The 19,822-nt window shown below is 38.6% G+C and overlaps 1 protein-coding gene across 1 annotated transcript in view; it reads left to right on the top strand.

The window, feature by feature from the left end:
- LIMCH1 (LIM and calponin homology domains 1) overlaps positions 1-19,822 on the top strand; it is a 172,900-nt gene that overhangs the window by 47,049 nt on the left and 106,029 nt on the right. The window contains 1 exon segment of the mRNA XM_053976123.1: positions 17,833-17,903. Within this exon segment, the coding sequence (XP_053832098.1) occupies positions 17,833-17,903 (71 nt within the window).

Raw genomic sequence — 19,822 nt, 5'->3', positions numbered from 1 at the left:
GAATTACAGAAAAAGTTGCTTAACTTACTTCTTTATATTTTGAATTATTATTTTTGGAGTACTTTTTTTGGATTTACTAAGGAAAGAATGACCACTGCTGTTGAGGGGTGTTCTTGGCAACGGCTAATGTAAAAATATTTGAATATTTTTGATTTTGATTTTAAACAAACTTTTTAAATATTTTTATATTTATAACTATAACTATTATATAACTATTTAAATATTTTTAATTTGAAATGTTTGATTCAACTTTGAGACAGAAATTATTTGGCCTCTAAAGGCCTTTCCAAACATGAGGGATTTTTTTTCCAGTAGAGCCTCTAAGTGACACAAGTGGCCATCTGGGAATAACGCAAGATAAAGCAATATTGCCATGATAGTGCAGGAAGAAACAGTTATATTAATGTCATTCTTAACTCCTCGGAACAGCATTTACTTCAAAATGTAATGCGCAGATTGCCATTACATCTATTGGTTCCAGCTTATGGCACTTTATGTCACAGTTTAAGCAGAATATTCTCTGTATTCAGACACATTAAGATAAATAAGATGCTGTAATCAGCTGTGACTTGATCTAAGAATCTACTGAATTAAATTCTGTATAATTTTCTGAAAAACTGAAAAGTGCTATTGCAAAAGGTGAGATTTATTCTGAGAGGAGAGAGGAATAAAAATGGGAGGAAAAATAGCTGGTTACTGCTGTCTCTGATTTGAGACGTAGAGATAAGCTTATCTCCAGAGAGAATAACTGAGGTGGCAAATGCAGATTGGTACATGAAATGTATTTCATGCTCTTTGCATTCCTGTTTTTTAACTGCACAACTAGTAAAAGCCTCAGGAACTGAGAGTAGTTTGTTTTGAATAATAGATTCATTTATTAAAACAAAATAATCTCTGTATTCTATGTAGGGGAAGAAATTTTAACTTTTAACTGTAGTGAAGGATTTCTATTTGTTTCTGTAGTTTTAGGGAACTTCCAAATAAATACAATTTTCAGAAGTGGCTTACTTTTAATTAGTAACACATTTGAGGAGATTTAGCATTTGTTTTTATTAGAATTATTAGTCCAAAGTTCCTACATTCCTTTCTTTGTGTCCTGCTTAGTCTCACAGATTTGAACAGGTTTTTTGTTGCCTCCATATCTAATATGAAAGTGCTTATACCTGCCATTTGGGTGGCCTGATTTGTCCAAAGTAACTGTATTACATGAGAGACTGGTCCAGAAAAAGAATTAGATTTTAAAAGCTGATGAGAGATGCGTTGTTTTGTTAAACAATATGTTGATTAAATAGCTAACCTCAAATATCTATAAAAAAAAAAAAAAACAAAACAAACCAGAAAGATGTCCCCATGCAAAGAGAAGGTTGAAAATCCTGGCCAAGAAGCTGGGTTTGTGTAATACAATAGATATGTTGAGATTTTTGTCTCACCAAGCAACTTGTGGCTGAGATGCAAACTGGACCTGGATACCTCTGTCTTAGGCAGCATAACTCCAGGCAAACTTGTTTTGGTTGTAATGTTTGCCCTCTTTCTGCCAAATTCCACTTTTCTCTAGGATCCCTTAACAATGTCACAGTCAGGCTGGGAGTGGCTGCAAAGTTCCTTTCGGCATTTGGTGGTGGCACTGGGAAGGGGAGCACTGGCAGGAGCTGATGGGGGTGGGAGCTGGCGTGGCAGGGGCTCAGGAAGGTCTCCAGCGGTGCTCTGGGTGGTGCTGGGCTGGTCCAGCAGTGGCTGAGGGAGCTGCTGGAGTGTAGGTTTGGGCTTAGAGTATAACAGGGAATTGCATTTCCTGACATCTGGATCAGAAAACTGTTTTTATCTCATCCCTTGGTCATATGAGAAACAAGGAGGATGACCCCTCCAGAGCACGCGTGTATTTGGTGTGGCTCTGTGTAGTTCAGAAGTTGCACAGCTGGATGTTCCTAAACTTTTAGTTTAAGAAAAGAGTTCATTTTTGCCCTCTGTCTCAATAGCAAAAGGACTGAATTTTGAGCCCAGTGGGAAATGTGGCAAATGTTTTAATTGCAGGAAGCACTGTTTTGATCTGAATTTCATAGATATATGTGTTTAACAAGCCTGACCTTTGGCTGAGTTTTGTTTCTGGGCTTTTTTCTGAAGAAGAGTTAGATATTTAAAACCTATTACCTCCTTTTCAAAAATAAATTAAACTCTTACAGAGAATTTTGAGATGAAGCTTTGGCATCTGTTCATTGAATCAAATGAATATTAAAAAATTCCTAGCTAAGCCACAAATAGTTACATGTGAAATACTAGAAAGAAAAGCAGCTGAAATGTTTCCAAACACATTTTTAAAATTTAAGTTTGTTTTTATTTTGCAGCTTCCTTCAAAAATCTTCAGTACAGGTTATGTTCAATGTTCAAAACCAGTTCTTCAGATTGATAAATTTGCTGCTTGGCTTTTAACAATTTAGTGAAGATAAAAATAGAATTAAACATTTTTAATTTACTTCACACAACTTAGATGTGGCAACGAGTGATACTGGTGAGACTGAAGTTTCTGATTCGAGTCAGCTGCCTGCTGTGGTACATCAGGGCCTGTTTAGTCACACACAGTTTGTTTGTCAGCAGCGTAACCTCGGGGCTTTGCTAACATGTACAGATACTCTGCAGACAAAAATCTTGGAAGGGGCTGGCAAAGCATCACCCTTTCGCTTTCCACTTCCTCTCCTTTCTCACACCCTCAGCCTTTACGCTGGGAGGCTCTGCCAATATTTCTCAGCTCTCTCCTACTCTCTGGGGTTGCAGTCAGCCTAAAATCTGGCAGGTTTATTGCTGATGTTTCTTTTTTTCTGAGATAATTGCAAACAGCCTCATTAGTATCTTGTTTGGTGATTATGTCAAATTGCTGGGTTTTTTTAATTCTGAAAGGTACTGGTTCAGAGTAGTTTTTAGGGGCTCATCTCCCAGCATTAAGGTGACTTTGAGCAGAGATTCAGGTTGTGTTTTGTTCCTGAGAATCTGGAAATAGTTCTGACTTCTAAAGTATGGGAAAAATTATTTTAGTGGTATTTGTTTATTCTAATTCTGCAGTCAGCACACACCTTGTTTTGTTTACTAACTATCTTCTGAGGACTGCAGATGTTGTTTGTTTTGATTGTGAGACATGTAAGTGTTGGTCCCTGGGAGGCTGCTCTGTGAATTTGCAAACTGATAAAACCTGTTAAATGTGTTAGCTGTAGAGATCATCTTGTCTGCTAAATTGTTAGTCGTATTTAGCTGATGAATGAATGCAAACCAACAATATGAAGACTTAAAAGCCTTTCATATACATAGATATAAAAATGATTGTTGATAGACTTTTGTGCATAAGACCATCAAGAAATTGTGCAAGATCTAACAATGACTTGGAGAAAAACAGCTGTTTATAATAAAATGGATATAATCAGGAAAACCTTTGTTTCATTTTTCCCATCTGGTCACTTCTGTTACTACAAGGGGAAGGAACAAAGGGGTTTGTTTATTTTAGGGCATTTGAAAAAAGCAGCAAGTATCAACCTTCTTGCCCTGTGTGGGAGTTATTAGCTGCAGAGGTAGCACCTTCTCTAACCCTGATACAGAAATGGCCTGCAGATAGCTGAACTGGTCAAGGCACAGTTAGCTCCCTGATGAGAATTGAATAGCTTAGTTTTCACTTATCTTAATAGAAGTTGGGATAGTTATTACCTTGGGATCAAATACCACATGCCTAACTCAAAATTAACAAGCAACCAGAATGGAAGCTCAAGGGATATTTATCTAGACATTAGTTTTCTCTCCTGAGTGGAAATACTTCTGTTCTTAGCATAGAAAACTGGATAACTAGAGGGAATGCATTTGTGACTATAATAGCAAGAGTGAAATGATTACAAATGGTACATGAGTGGCAAAGCAAACCAGAGCTGTTTGAAGAGGGTCATGGCAATGTTGGTGAAGGGATCATGAGTTAGCATTAGCACACAGTGGTGTGACAGCTCATCCAAACGCATCAGTTTGGATTTCTGGTCTTTCTGTTTACTGGGGCTTTTTTTCTCATTATCCACATGGAGTTTATTTTATAAGAAGAAATCACAAGAGTAATGGGTGCTGTGTGATCATGTGGGTCACTGACTTTCCCTGGCCAAATCTGGACCTTGCCTTTTATCTCAGTAAGCACCTCTGCGCAGCTTTGCAAAGGTTATCTTGCAAAATGTTATAGAAGATACAAATGGCAGGTTTGTGCATCTAGGTGTAGTGGCCTGCTTCTACATACCAAGTCTGCAAAAGACGTCACTGTCTGTTGATGATGTAGCAAGGGACAGTATATTTGTCATTTAATTTGCCTGTTTGATTTTACAGAGCCATTCCATCTTTCCCTGCTATCTGAAGCACAAAAGAAAGCCACTAAACTGAAAAAAAACTATGATCATTTAATCTGATGCTCGTCTCTGCTTCAGTTGTTCTAATAAGTGGTCAAAATGGGTCTTGTTGGATGGAGTTAAGCTGGAGAGGGAGTGGGACAAAATGGCATAACTGAATCATGGAGAGAATGTGCTTTGTTCAGACCTAGGTAGAGGGGTGCTGAACAGTGTTCAAAACCTGGCTTCAAACGTCTCAATGTTCATTTGAATTTGCTGTCTGGTTTAAATTGTAAAACCTGCTACGTAAAGACAAAGTTTTAAAGCAGCATATCTGGTTTTAACCCAGTAACCAAAGAACCGCAAAGTAATTTAACTTTTATTAGTCTTGGAAAAAATTTGAATACTTGCTGGCTTGTGGTTTGGATGTGAAACATACAAAAATAGTGTTGTTTTTTCTGATGTCGAATCTGTTTTTTTCATATTAGTAGACATCCGATTTTGTTTCATTGTATAATGATTCTTCAGGCAGGCAATGAGAGACAATTAGCTCTTGAGACATAGTTTAACTTGATAATTTTGTACTAATGCAAATGCCTTTGCATTCTGTGGTGTCAGCTCATCAAGATAAAAATGAAATCACTCGAATAAGCGATGTGAGGCCTCTTCTTATGCTGCTAGAATTGTATGAATGTGGGATTTCTAACTCTTGGAGACAGCAGCTGTGCTTTTCTGTAGGAGTTAACTTGCATCAAACAGACTTATGGGTAGCTCCTAATGCATAAAGTACTTTCTGTCTGCAACTTTATTTTCATCCTCATGTGTCTTCTCTTATTTTTGCCCAAGTCAAAACTTTAAGAAACCAGACAAATTCATCAGACTTCATCTGAAAGTGAAATGCACAGAATTTATGGGATGCAATACTATGCAATTAAGGCATCCAGCACTGATTTCCCTTCTCTCTCTTCTACTCCCTTGCCTCTGTCATCCACGAAGTCTTAAGGCAGCAGGAAAATTAACTTCCTTTTTTTTTTATGGATAAAAATATCCTATTTTATTGCTGGGTGGTAAAAATCAGTGGTGTTTTGAAAGGTAGAGAATGGTAGTAGGTAGAAGGTAGTATAAACAAGTATCATTTCAAGCTAATAGGGAGAAATTTTCTAACAGTTTTTTAAAACGTGGAGTCAGAGTGCAGAATATGCAAAACACTACAAAAGTACTGGACTTAAAATCATTCAGCCAACTTTTCAGGGTATGATAAAAACAGATGGTCGGAGAGTGTGCTGATATTCCTGTTTTGGCTAAAATGAGACAACCCATACTCAGGTACCTGGTGCCTCTCATCATGTACAAAACCAGAAATGGTGGGCTTGATACCAGAAGACAAATTAGCTTTAAAACAGATTAACTGGCATGGTTAAACCTTGTGGTGGTCGCAAATGTCTCAGCAGATCAGTCTTGGCAAAATAACATTGAGTTTCCAGCAGCCTCTCCAACTCCATATAAACCTTTTCATATTCTGCTGAGCCGCTAGTCAGGGAGTGAAAAATAAGCAAACATTCCTAAACTGGATTGACTGCTAAGGTGAAAATGTCCAAATATCAGGGAGATGTCAATGATGCTTTCATAGCAAATAAACCCGTGTCAGTTTCTTTTTTGTGTTTTTCCTTTTCTTTTTCCCCCCTCTCATGGGGGAACACTTGCCCTTAATTCCAGATGACAGGGTGTTATCAAACAGCTGTTCCTGGTAGCTTGCTGTAGGTGACTGCTTCTTCCAGCCTAAGCTGGGCAGTATTTATCATGAGAAGTTTAGAATTTGCACCTAATAAAGTCAGCTGATTGCAAGAGACACTTTTAATTTTAGCCAGAGAAAGAAGCTTCCCTTTTAAAACATCACAGAGGTTATCTCAGGTTTTAATATGGCTTTGGTGCACTTGAAAGCAGACAGGATTGAAAAACTGTTTGAGCATGTGAACTCAACAACAAAGCTCCTGCTGTCATGCAGATATGTTATCAAATTAATAAACACCAGGAGACAAATAAAATTCCTGTAAATTAATGCCTTCTCAAAAGACTGTTGTGGTTGATGCGCAGAATATCTGGATTATTAAAATAAATTGTTTGATTTTTTTTCCCCCTTCTTTGTGTAGAATTTTGCTTGTAGATCATGCAAGTATTCTTGTTCTGACAGTTCTGGTTAATTTTCCAATTTGTATGGCAGCAGTATTCGTCCATGGTTACACATATAATATTACTGATGAATGCTACATAACATTGTCAGTACTATATGCTTTTAAAAGGAACAGAGAAAGTTGATTATATTTATTTGCCTTTAATTTAATCTATTTGGAGAATATGTGAAATTTGAAAACAACCTATTTAGGAAAGTAACTTAAAGAAAATATTTCCCTTTTTAATACAGTTATATCATTAATTAATTATGAGTTTCAAGATCTATGGATTTTTTTTTTAATTTCAAATTAGAAGGAGGTTGCTGAGTGTACATGAGTGTCAGGAGGTACATGGAAAACCAATGTGCTGACTTCCTCTCATTTTGACATCTGAAAACTGTAAATTAACTAATTCTTAAAAGTGCTTTGCAGTCCAACTCTGATGATATTTAAATATGCTTTTCAGTCTTGATTCCTGCCAGTGTTTAATGTGACATTTGAGTTGCCCTCTTGACATGAATGGGATACTCTGGATGGGTAAGAAGGAGTGAAAATGTCCTTGGGACAGGTCTGATTCTGTCGGGGAAGTGGCCAACTGAAAAGATTTCTTGGAATTGTAGAAATGTAGCAAATGTTTTGAAACTTGCAGTTCTCATTGTTTAGATTGGAAATGTTATGCATATTTTTAATAGTCTCCTTTTTTAGTACTAAAGCATTATGGTGAAATAATTACATTCCTTTCAATCCATTTTAGACCGTACATGGTATCCACTAGGAGTAAAAATAAAAGTAACAGTAGTTAAAATAATTGTCGGGGGGGGGGGGGTTCCTCTTCAGGAATTTATTTTCTACAAGGCTAAATTGTTACATTTTATAGAAGGCAAATTTTATTTATTGCTCTGAATATATCTGAACAAAACGCTTAATCTAATTGTTCCTAGTATTTGTTTCACCCAACAATAAACAGGGCAGAGAATGAGCACCAGTGCACTCATTGATCTGATAATGAGAGGTGCTCATTCTGTGTCTTGCTTCCTGGCCAGGTCTATCATGTCTTCAGAGCTGGTGCTTCTGGAACTGTCAGGGCTGGTGTGCTGCATAATGAATGAGCCTGAACTGATGGAGGCTGCAGGTGCTCCAGTAATAGAAAAGAGCAGTGTTTATTATTGTTGTATGCATCATCAATCCTCCTCCCTTTCTCCCTCTGCTTTCTGTGTCCTCCAAACAAAGGCTCCCTATATCTGCAGCAGCAGGGGAGAAAAGAGCAACAACTTACCCTGTGTAACATTGCTGGGTTTTGTCTCAGGGGCAACCTTGTAAATAGGCCTTGATTTGATGCTCGGGATCTGTGAATGGCATGTTTGTCATTGCAGGGGACAACAGTATTGATTTATGAATTCCATTTAGCAGAAAACTCTTACTGGTTGCTGTTATCTGTACCTGCCCTATTCCAGCGAAATCAGATGAATGAAAAATGGCTTTCAATCTAGTACTCATAATGCACTGCAAGGTCCCTAGCTCCTGGGGGAGCAATCTATTGAAAGATGGGTCTAAACATTCTTTAATTGGGGAAAATTGTAGTTTTTGGGAGAAGGAGGAGGAGGACAGAGAAACAAATAGAGGTTCTTAGTTCCGCTTCAGATGCTGACGGCTCTTGGAAGTATCTTTTCAAGAGTAAGCTGTGGTTTAAAATCTTACAGAAGTACTTTCTTTTCTATTTATAGGCAGTCAAATCTACCAACATCTCATGTCCATGTGCTCTAAGACATCAGCTGATTCTAGATAGTCTGCAGTGTTTCTCTTGTCTGAAGCATTAATGGCAGTCACTATTCCCTTTTGCAGGGCTATTGCCTGTCCTTCAGGATCTGGGTCAAAGGAGCCATGGAGAAGAGTGGGGAGAACAGAAAACCAGTTTATTCCAGTAGAGGCTGCAGTGGGATTTCTATCTGTGTGTAATGTCATCATAATTTAGAGAGAAATAGTTGTTCTGTTTCACCATCCCTTCCTATTTAGTTTCTGGTGGTTTTATTCACTTATGGCAGCATTCTTTTTGTGGCTATGTTGTGTTTTAATACCAGCTGGCAACCCCACAGCTGCTCACTCACTTCCTCCAGGAAGATCAGGGAAGAGAATTGGAAAGGTAAAAGTGAGAAAATTCATGGGCTGAGATAAGAATAATTTAATAATAGAAATAAAATAATCCTACACTGTAATGAATAGGAAAATAACAAAGAGTGATAAATAAACCCCAAAAAACGCAAGTTTTGCAATAAAAAGTAATTTCTCACCAACAACCTGCCAATGCCCAGCCAGTCCCCCAGCAGCAGCTTCCCCCCCAACTCTCCCTCTGCTTCTGTTGCTGTGCATGATCCATATGGTATGGGATATCCCTTGGGTCTGTTGGGATCAGCTGTCCCGACTGTGTGGCCTCCTAAATTCTTGTGAGTCTAGTTTTATCCATGCTTGGTAGCCAAATGTTGTTTAAAAACTGGCTTAGCTGGAAAAGCATTCAGAGTGGGAATGCTTTTGCTTAATTCTGTCTCTACAGAGGCAGGGACAAAGTAGATCTACTTCCAAAGAGTTATTAGTAAAGATCTCAAAAGTATATGACTGAATTAAGGTTAGCCTCCTTTCTGCAGGAAAGTGGATCTTTTTTTTCAGTCTGTGATTTTTGAAATGCACGCTTTTTCCTGTTTAGAACTACCTGCTGGTAGTTCTGCGGTTTGTTTGCAAGTGACTGCAAAACCATGGCACACAGCCCTGTTCCTGCTGGAGAATGTGCCAAGGGGGGACCCAGAGTACAGAAGAGACATCCAAGAAGCTCAGATATTGTTCTCAAAAGCATTGTGGTTTACCTCTTTCCCTTTTATTTGAAAGGAGCAAAGTTTTACAGAGTTGTATTGATAGCAGGTAGAATTACACCTTTCAGCAGTGTTTGTATGACACATCTCTATTCCCCATGGACAGTTTCCTGCTTTGCTTGCTGTGGGCTTCCAGGCTTACTGTCTGGAAAATCAAGTCTTAAATGCCTTGCTGAGCTACACTTTTATATATATAGATATATATATTTAAATTGCACAGACTGTAAATGGGACACTTTACATGTGGACTTGCCTTGAAACAACTGGATGGTATTAAATTTAAAAGCTTCAAGGTAGACTGGTGCCTACTGATGCTCATCATTGGCACTTCAGAGGCTTCACTGAGACCTAAGACATTGAGTGTTATCTTTAAATGGATGGTTACATTTATTAATGTTTTGCTCAAGCGAACACTTAATTTCTTCAGAAAGGGAAGCTGGTGTCTCTTACCAGACATTTTTCATTGCAAAATCTCAGTAACAGTGCTGAGCTTTGGTAGTCTCTCTGACAGTGGTTAATGACAGGCTGAAGTGCTTCTAGTGCTGGGCCCCTCTAACTTGGAGCATCTCATACGTTTGTATTCCTGTCTCTGTGCAGCTTTAAATGTGTGCAGTTTTAAAGTTGTCTGCCAAGATGCACATTCCTGGCAGAAAGCAGCACACTGGCGTCAAAAACTGCTTGTGCAAGAAGTAGTGCAGTGGTCTTGTAAAACATAAATGCGGCGATTAATGTAAAATAGGTTAAAGCAGTGTAAAGTGGGGATTAGCAAATCTAGATACTGCAGTGATCCTATCATCTCCTACAGAGCTGCTGATCTCTTCATTGCTTTGAGGGTGAGACAAGATGTTGAGTTCAACGAGGAGTCTGGTGCCTGTGTTGTATTTTGCTCTGCCTCTGCAGCTGTAACTGACAGAGCTTCTAATTCAGGACTGCCTAAACTTTCTAAAGCTGGAGAAGAGAAAATAGAGGGTTTTATTAACAGATGCTTCAGTTTCAACATATAGATGATACAGCATGGCATAAATCTTGGAGGAGCAGTTTTTCAAGAGCATGGGAAACCTTTTCTAGACCTAGAAAAGGAGTCAAAGGATAAAAAAATGTCTGATTTAATTCTTTGCTCTTTTAGACATGGTCAGAAACCCAATTTCCTGTTTTGCTGGAAAGTTGTTAATGTAATCAACCTGAGACAAAGGAAAAAAATTTCTCCCGTCCTTTGCTAAAAATCATCTTTGATTTGGTGATAAAATGTGAGGCAAATAGGTTATTGGTGGTACAGCTATTCTATGTTCAGTAGCCAGAGCTTGAGTGGTATCCCTCCATCAGTACTGATTCCAGCTTCAAGAAGAATTAGTTAGGGAAAAAATAAGAGCTGAATCAACAGTTTCTGCATTTGAGACTAGTTCCCTGTATACAAGTTTCTTTCTGTATGTAACTGAAGTGGTGCAATAAAAGGCAGTGTGAATGCTTATCTGTCCATAGAAAGCCCCAGGGAATCACACAAAAAGCAAATTCATGATTACTTTAATTAGCCTTCCATTTGTCAGTGAGCAGACTGCTTAGTTAGCCTGGTTGGGTAAGAAAGTAAGACCTTGGGAAAGGGTGTTCATGATAGTAATTACAAGGCATCTGCTCCTCCTCCCTTCAAAGGTGCAGGAAGTGCCATTGTGTACTGGTTCACCCCAAAGCGGGCTAGGCTCTGCAGTAGTTAAAGGGACAGCTGAACAGCGAGCTTTCTCCAGGCAGGGTAGAGAGTAAGGCACTCTCCAGACAGACAGGACTAGATTAAATGAGGGCTTTGGACTGAGGAGGTGCATGCTTGTCTTCTGGTCTCTTGTACTTGTTGACTTCACATCGTATGTTCTCCTCTGATCTCTGCTCCTCTGACCATCTGCATGGAGTCTTGTTTTTACAGAAAAGAGCAAACAGCTAAAGAATGTCTCGTTATGGTAAGATGTACCTTCCACCAAATACAAGTTATTTTCCTGAAATAGTGCTTCATCTTCCTTCTCCCCACTTAAGAAGTAGGATGAACACTTTACTGGTAAATCTGTGGCAAAACATAAATTTCTTGCCTTCTTTAATTCCCATTAAAACTAAGAAAGGGATGATAGATTCCTATAAGGGATTAATTTTTTTTAAATTATTTTCTTTTTTAGCAATAAAAAGAAGTCTAAATTGAACTACTGATTAAAAACACCCTAGGGTGGTCTGTCATGTCTGTTGTCTAGTACCTAATTTCGATAACACTGGAGATAAGAGTCTGGTTGCCCATAAAACAACAATGCAATGACAATCTACTGACTGTCAAACACAAATTAGATGTAACAGATGACCTGATGCTAGGTGAAGCTTTCAGGGCATGCGCTGCAGCCAAGGGAAATCTGACTAGTTTTTAAGTTCCCTTCCTGCTCTTTGCTGTCTTTCTTCACAAAATGTTCAACCTTGACTGAAATGTTTTCTGTCCCACCCCACCCCCAAAGGGAAGGCTGCAATATCTGGCAATGCACATGGAAATGTATACAAACAGCATTAGGGAGGAAAGATGAAAAGGAAGCTGATTTTACTCTATCATTAAATTTTAACACTCCCTAGCAGCTTGCCAGCCAAACGGGATTATACTACCAGATGTCCTGGCAGAAATGAGCACGGCTCTGCAAGATCATAAATCCAAGCAACGTATGGCAACCCTGCGTGTTTAATACTACTGTTAGCAATGCAGAATTTCAGTGCGGAAAGCTCTGGCGGTGGGCAGGATTTAGCAAAGAAAAAATCTTCCCAGACTTAGCTTTAAAGTCTTGGGTAGGGTAATAGCTGCTGCTGCTGCTGGTATGTACTACTCTTTCAGTATTTCTTTTGTTGTGTCTCCTAAACAAAGTACAAACCAAGCCAGTTTAGTCTACACTTTAAATATAGGTACCCATTCATAGAATCATGTCCTCATTAATCTATGCAAAGGATCAGAAAAAACCCCAGCTGTTGTGTTTTTTCAGTTGTTGCTCCCTCCATGGAAAACAAAAGGCAGTGACTAGCATCTCTAAGTAAATAAATTATTCCTTAAGTGAGGACTTAGAATTGGGCCCACCAAAGGAGAGTGTGTTTGTATCAGTGGATATGGTTTTTCCATGCTATATGCTGACACTAAACTGTCAGCTGACCTGATCAGCAGTGTGGCAGAAAGGAATTTAAAGCAAATGGGGGAGAATATGCTATTTTATTCTATTGCTGCTAGAAAAACTGAAGTTTATATGAAGTATAAAAAGAGCGAGTCAGCTTTTTGTCTCATCAAAGAATAATATGAGGATGAATAGTCAGAGGAAAATAACAAAAGGGACTTCAGCACGGGTAGTTAACTTTGCAAATTGCAGCTAAACTTATGTGACCAGAAAGTGGAAGACCTAAAAATAATGTTAAGTGCTTTCTTTGCAGATTAATCTTGCTACCCAAGTGTGAAATCTCCCCTCATTCTCCCCTATATTCTTTATATTTTCAAGTTCTGTATCATAGAATTTCAGGTGATTCATTGCTGGCCACATTAGTCATTCTGAGCTTATGCTGGTTTTGTCTCTGAGAGTAGAATTACACACTAGAGATATTTGTTTGCTCTTTTACTGATTTCAATAGTAAATTGCCTCAATACTAAAGCCTTGGAAGGCTTCGAGCTGAGTGCTTGTCATCATTTGGCTTTACTGGAAAACAGATATGTTAGACCAATGGTTGTTGCCCCTGGAAAACTCCATTCATGCAATATTCAAGTTTCTCTGAACTAAATCAACTACAGCTTCCTAGTATTTGTAATAAAGCTGTTTGGGACTGGTTTGCATTGCTATGATTTTAGCAATTTAAATGCCTCTGTGACATATGAGAGAGGGAGCTCATGCCCAGATGATGTGTTGTCCACTTTTGCAGACAGAGGGGTTGCATAATCGATAGGTGGCCAAACCAGGAGCCAGTGAAGGGTTTCCATGCTGCATCACACTGTCATAGCAATGTGGTCCAATTCTGTGCTGCAAAGGTGAAGCTGGCTTTGACTGGACAGGGTTGTTTAGTTCAGAAATCCCTTGCCTATGCTATATGAAAATGGAATTTAACTTCCGTATTCATCTTATTAGCTCACATTATAACTCAGGGAAGTAGGAATTCATTACTCTAGAGGAGCCAAATCCTGATGCCCTAAAAGCTGTCTTGCATCTTTTGGTGGTTTGTGTTCCCTGTTGCTTGTACAATCCAATGCTTTCTATATACATACCTGATTATTATAGTTACTTTTATATCTTCCTAGTTAAGTAGCAGGACCTGATTTTTTCATTCAAGAAGAAAAATTATTTAGGGGAAAATAACGGTTGCACAAAATGGAAAGGCAGCATAGTCACAAACAAAGAAATGAACAGCTTATGAAACTCTTTGAAAATCTTCCTGTCTTTACTGTCATGCTTCATAAGCTCTCAAAAACACATAATGAGAAACAAAGACCTCTTTTTGCTGTGTCTCTAATTTTTTTCACTGCATAACATGGCATTTTCAGATGTGCACATAGAAAATGAAACCAAGTGTTTTCAGTGTGTTATCCCTGATGACCAAGTGTTTATTTAACTACTTATATCTTGTTGGCCTAGATAAACTTCACCTGAGGCCAGCATCTCTTCACTAATTTGTCACCTTTTCTTTTTCATGCCCCTAAGCTGTTTTGACACAAGAAGCTTTGCAAGCTCCATCTCAGGAAGCACCAGCATCAATATAAAATGCAAGGAAAACAATGTAAACTGAAGCTTTGGGAAAATAAAGCTGTACAATATGGCAATGGTTAGTGGCTGGATGACAGCCATCCTTGATGATATAAATTTTGTAGCATGTGTAACTGCAAAGAACAAAACAGTTAATCAGCAACAATGCAATATGTACCAAGTGTTACTGTATGCAAATATGTATTGAAGTTGTTGCCATGAAAAACTTTCATTACTCATTTTAGGTTCATTTTCTGTTGTTAAGTGATGGGGAAACTGAGAAATGCACCCGGCACTCAAATAATTGCCCTGGTTGCGACACTTGTAGCTTTTTACAGAGAAGAAAATATCATCCAGATGATGAATAAAAACAACGCCTCCTCACATAAATGAAGCACACAGTAATAAATGGTACTGTTTTGCTTCTGTTCTCTATTTTTAATTTCCAGTATGACAGGGAAATGCAGCTTTTTTCCACTCAGCTTTATAGAACTTATTAAAAAAGTGGGAGGCTATTCTAATCATCAGCAAGATACAGTTAGTGTTTTGTCCTTAAAGTACTTTGTTCTAACTTTGGCACCACAATAATTACAGTATGCTGCCATTGCAGAATGGATAGGGAACTCTTCCATTTATCCTGCTTCCTCCTGCACTGCCTAAGTGTGCTGGTCTGTACCAGTGAGGTGGGAAGAGTGCAAGGTGGAAGATGGAGTTGTGTCTCCAAAGCATGTAAGATGTGGCAGTCTGGAAACGTGGCCTTGCAAAGAAAGGCCAGGTCTCAAAAGTTCTCTCAGTTAACATCTTGGGCTTTCATGTTACTTTTCTTTTTTTTTCCTGTCCTGAAACAGCAGTCCAAAATACAGAGTACCTTGCATCTGTTCATGACTGGTTTTGGGCAGGTTCAGCTCTGAACGCCAATTCTCTGTACTGTGAAAGCTGATGGGCTAAAGAGTTGTTCTTCCATTTTGCAGTTTTCTGTACCTGGTTGCAGATGAACAATTTCCTTTTTTCCAGTGAAGCTCAGTAGAAGCACTGCAAATGCTATCCTTTAGTACTTGTTTATCAGTGTTTTCAGAGTTTTATCCAGCAAACTGGAGGCTTTTATTTCCTGAGATGGGAGATAAGCTAGTAAGAACAGACCACTGCTTATATCAATAACATGAACACAGTCCTGTGATGCGTGCAGCTGTTTTGTGATATCGTGGCTAATGCATGCACTTTCATTTTTCCTGGAGTTTGGATAAAGTATGCACTTTGCTATGTGGGATTCTCTGTGTGCAAATATGAGAGTGCCAATCCTTTTGCTGGAAGTCCCTTTGTCTCCTCCTGCTCTGGGTGTTGAGCAGAAATGTGCACCAGGTTGGCCTGTGGGCCTGCAGTAGTTTTTCATGAGGGTATGGCCCAAAGTGGCCTTTGCAGAGAGGGAGATGTATGTGTGTGCATGTGCCAAGCTACTGAGCTCTGCTTTCCTCTGGAAAAGGTGGATCCAGCTTCTTGCTTCTCTCAGTCTTATTTTGGGTTTATCTTTGTCATTTATATTGTCATCTTCATGCTTATTTTTAGTTTCTAGCCTTTCTCTGTTGACCTGTTTTTACATTTTAATTGACTAAATCAGGAGACTTGTAGGTGATTAATGTTTTCCTTCTGCAGCTGCATCATCTAGAACAGGCAAAAACCTTGCTGTGCTTCATTTACTTCCAGTTCCTTTTCAAACAGACGTGCACTGTTCCTGGACCTTCCTGTCTTTCCTCACCTCCTGTCGGTGTGTGTTGTACCTCTCACTGGATGAATTCATGTGCCAGCTGTGCATCTGTATTTCATGATTTTATTTGTGCAGACAGAAGTAGTGTATGAAACGTTCCTACATCATCAGTAATAACAGCAATACTCATGTGACAGCTTTTGGCAGGTAGAGTCCTACCTGAATTGTGGTAACAGTTTCTGCTCCCTGCTAAATGAGGGTCTTCAACAAATGCATGAGAAGACTGATCTCCATATCTGGGACATTTAGTGTTGAGGAGTGAAATAAGATGATTATAATTTTTCTTCAGTTTTTTCAGAGATGAAAAAACTACTTGGAGTCAGACTGCTATGAAATAGCTCTTCCTGCTCCTTTCTGTACTATATCTTGTGGATGAAACAAAAGTCACTTTTGATATGCTCCACCTATAATTCATCCCAAATGCTAATGGTTTTATTGTCATGATTTCCCTGTGTCCCAGCAGATCAAGATTAGAGATGATTTACTATGACTAGATACAGTTTAAATGGTTAAAGGTCATTTACTACAAATTACATGTAGTTTCTTCAGAGACAGGAGTGCAATACAGTGCCTTGTTCTACTTTATGCATTTGTATAAGATATGATTGTCCACTGATGCCCTTATGAGTATGGGAGAATTTCAGAGTATGGGAGAATTTCCTTCACATTGAACAAAAAATATGTTTATAATTTAGTGAAGGAATAGATTTTAGGCTTTGTATATGCATTTCAATTTAAAAAGTGTTGCTCTCTGTCCAAGACTGCCCAGCTATAACCAGCATTTCTGAAGCTGATGCATTCACTAATCCTGTGGGACAGTTGCAAACATGTCAGTTTTTATAAATTGCTGTCTTTATGACAGGAAATTAGGAGGAGAAGGGTCTTATACATGAATATAACAGCAAGGAGAAAACAGGGACATAATGACAGATGTGTCCCCAAGTCACTGTTCTCTATGGTGGAAGCAACACCCAGAGCAAGGGTCTTGCTGAAAGACTGGATGAAAGCCATGAGAACTCTATAAGCATCCGGTGAATGTTTTGCCTGGGTAAAGAGAAGACCTCCTGCAGGACAATTAAAACTGGTTTTTTTCTTTGTATTGTTTCTATTCAGTGCTTTCTAAACATAGTAACTATTTTTATATCTTTTATGATTGTAATAAAAAGTATTCTTTACTTTTAACTGAACGTATTATCTGTTGAGAATGATATGAGGATGAATTGTCAACACAGTGGGAGTAATAAACATGGATTCAGTTATGCTTGTAGCATCCAGCACCCTCGGGCAAGATTGGGATTCCTGGAAGGTTTCTAGCTGGTCCATCCCTAAGCAGCACAGACTGGCTTAAGAGCTTGTGAGGCAAAGTGAACCTCCTGGTCCAAGTGTACTTGGGGGGACCCTTAGCTTCCACTGAGTTTGTATTCTCTTAACATTCATGGTTGAATTGCTAATATGAAGTATCTTTTGATACAACCAGGAGTACTGAGGCATGTGTTTGAAGGGCTATAACTCATGCCAGTGCTTTCAATCGTCTTTGCTTATTCTATAAAGATGATAAGTTAAGGACTAAAGCTCAAGGCTGGTACAAAATGTTAAATGTGGTGCAAAAAAAGCAATAAAAATACATCGTATGTCTAAATGCAATAGTTTTAAAATTCAAAGCACTGCAAAATAAAACTTCTAAAATATTCTGAAGATTACATTGTAGTTTCTGTTTTGTCATTTTTGGTTTTTATTGCTAGAAAGCAGTCTGCAATTGCAAACTGCAATTGCACTGTCCGGAGCAAATGCTTTGTGCTATATGTTAAATAGCTTGATGGAGTGGGAAAGAGAAATGGACGTGACTTAGTCCTTTGCAAGACCTGTAAAGCTCAAATGTTCCTTACACAGCATATGCTCTAACTGAATTTTGTGAATTGCACTTCTAAAACTCACTGTCTAATAGATGTCACTCTTTTGTTTCTCTCTACTCTTTTGCAGCAAGTGACGGGCAGAAGTTTTGGTGAGAAAGATTTTCGTTCAGGATTAGAAAACGGCATTCTTCTGTGTGAGTAAGTAATGCTTACAGTTTTGAGCCTTGAATACAGTCTTGACTAAAGAGGAAAACAACCTTAGCTAGTATGTCCCATTGTTGATTTCCTTTTGAAAGTTTTGACATTGTGCACAGTGGTATTCCACTGCAGTATAATTTCAGTGCCAAAGCTATTGTTACGGTGAGGGTTGAAATGTGGCTTAAAGAAAACAGGGTTTATGAAGTGCTTCCCTCACTCCACCCCAGGTCCTTAGCTGAGTTATGTAAAAAAAAAAATATTATGTTTGTTTTTTGGTTTCCTTTTATTTAATGTTGTTAACCACAGATTGGCAAACGGTGTTCCACACCTGCCTGTGCATGTCTCTGCCACAATGAGGCGTTTTGGACCAACTCCAAGTCTGAACGCTGTCAGGAGTTAGCCATCTGAATACCATCAATATACAGCTGCTTTAGTAGTTTCTGGAAAGGTTAGGTGTCCTCTAAATTTTGCCTAAAGGTGTGTTGCAATGACGTGTTTTGTAATTTTTGGATGAGAGATACAAGTTAGCTTTTGCACATTAATCTCTGTAGTTCTAATGGCTAGTTTTTAGGAAGAGTCTTCCAAAACCTTGTTACAGGTTTACATGCCAAAGCTAGTGACTCCTAAGAGCAATTTGGAAATGTGCCCTAATGCCCTTAGTCCTTTGAAAATCAGGTTGTCAGGCATATGGGAGATTCTGCTGATCTGAATCACCTGTATGGACCAGTTTCTTTCTCTGGATATGCAGGATTCTTACTGAAGTTGATAAATCTGTCTTTGCACACCAGAATGATAAAGCTTGTGCAGAACTGAATCCATACTTATAAAGGAGATCTCCCGAGATGTGTAGCTGGACAATTGAGCTATTGGTAAAGTTTTGTACTATTTCAGGTACTGGAACTTGGAAGCTGTTTCCAGCAGTAGAGTTGAGCTAATATCCTGTAACTCAGCTCTAGGTAGCTTACCATAGATCCAAATCCTACTTGTGTAAATACTGTTATATGTCTCACTGGTGTCATTAATCAGACAGCTTGAACTTTAGTTTCTAAAGGTGAAAAAATATAAAGGAAATGATGTGATCTATTTTGATTGCAGTTGCGTGTCTTTGCTGAGGAGTGGCTTTGGGAGGAGGGAAGTAGTTGTTATTGTTGACCAAAAGTTGTGTAACTCAGAAGGAGCATACCCTCTTTGTATTTAAAGGTTGCCTCTCACACAAAATCTCTCTCCTCTGTGTGTTGAAGGGAAGTGCTGTGCGCTGAATCACTTCTCAGTGCTCTTTGAAAGTTAAGGTTGAATTGTCTTGCATGAAAAGCAAGGGCTGTGTATTTCAAGATTAGATTGTAATCTTATCTGCAAGTAAGCAGAGGCAGTCTGATTTAAATACTGTAAATCTTTAAGATGGAAGGCTTAACTAACTAATGTTTTGCTAATGAGACTAATAAATATGTATTTCTTAGAAGGTTGTGAGCTCCAGTATTAACCAGGTCAAGGGACAGCACTTGGTTATACTACATAACTGTTCTGTGATACTGGGCAAATTTCTTGTCCTCATTTACCACTTGTGGATCAGTGCAAATCAGCCTGAAGGAATCTGCCTCCTCAGCCTGAAATCTTAAAAGCCATGAAGTTTGTATTGCGTCTTGCTCTTGGTTAGCAAGCTGTAGCTAGTGTGTAAAACTCTATTAAGCTACAGAGCATTAATGAGAAAGCCACCAAATTGGCCTTCAAGTTTGGTTGCTTGATGACAAACAAACTGTAGCACCAGCAGTAGAAGTGTACTCCTCACTGGTTCCAAGTCCACTGTAAAATAGAGAACTCAACAGAAATTTTTGGGTCTAACACTGAGAACTTCCAGAGTATCTTCCAAAAGTACTTTGGCAAGTGAAGCACTGATAGTTAATTTTTTATCTGTTGCTCAG

Source organism: Vidua macroura, chromosome 4 (assembly GCF_024509145.1).
Source record: "Vidua macroura isolate BioBank_ID:100142 chromosome 4, ASM2450914v1, whole genome shotgun sequence".
In the NCBI taxonomy this organism is placed as follows: Eukaryota; Metazoa; Chordata; class Aves; order Passeriformes; family Viduidae; genus Vidua; species Vidua macroura.
The sequence above is the reverse complement of the archived record's forward strand: the minus strand, read 5'-3'. Positions and strand labels throughout refer to the sequence as shown.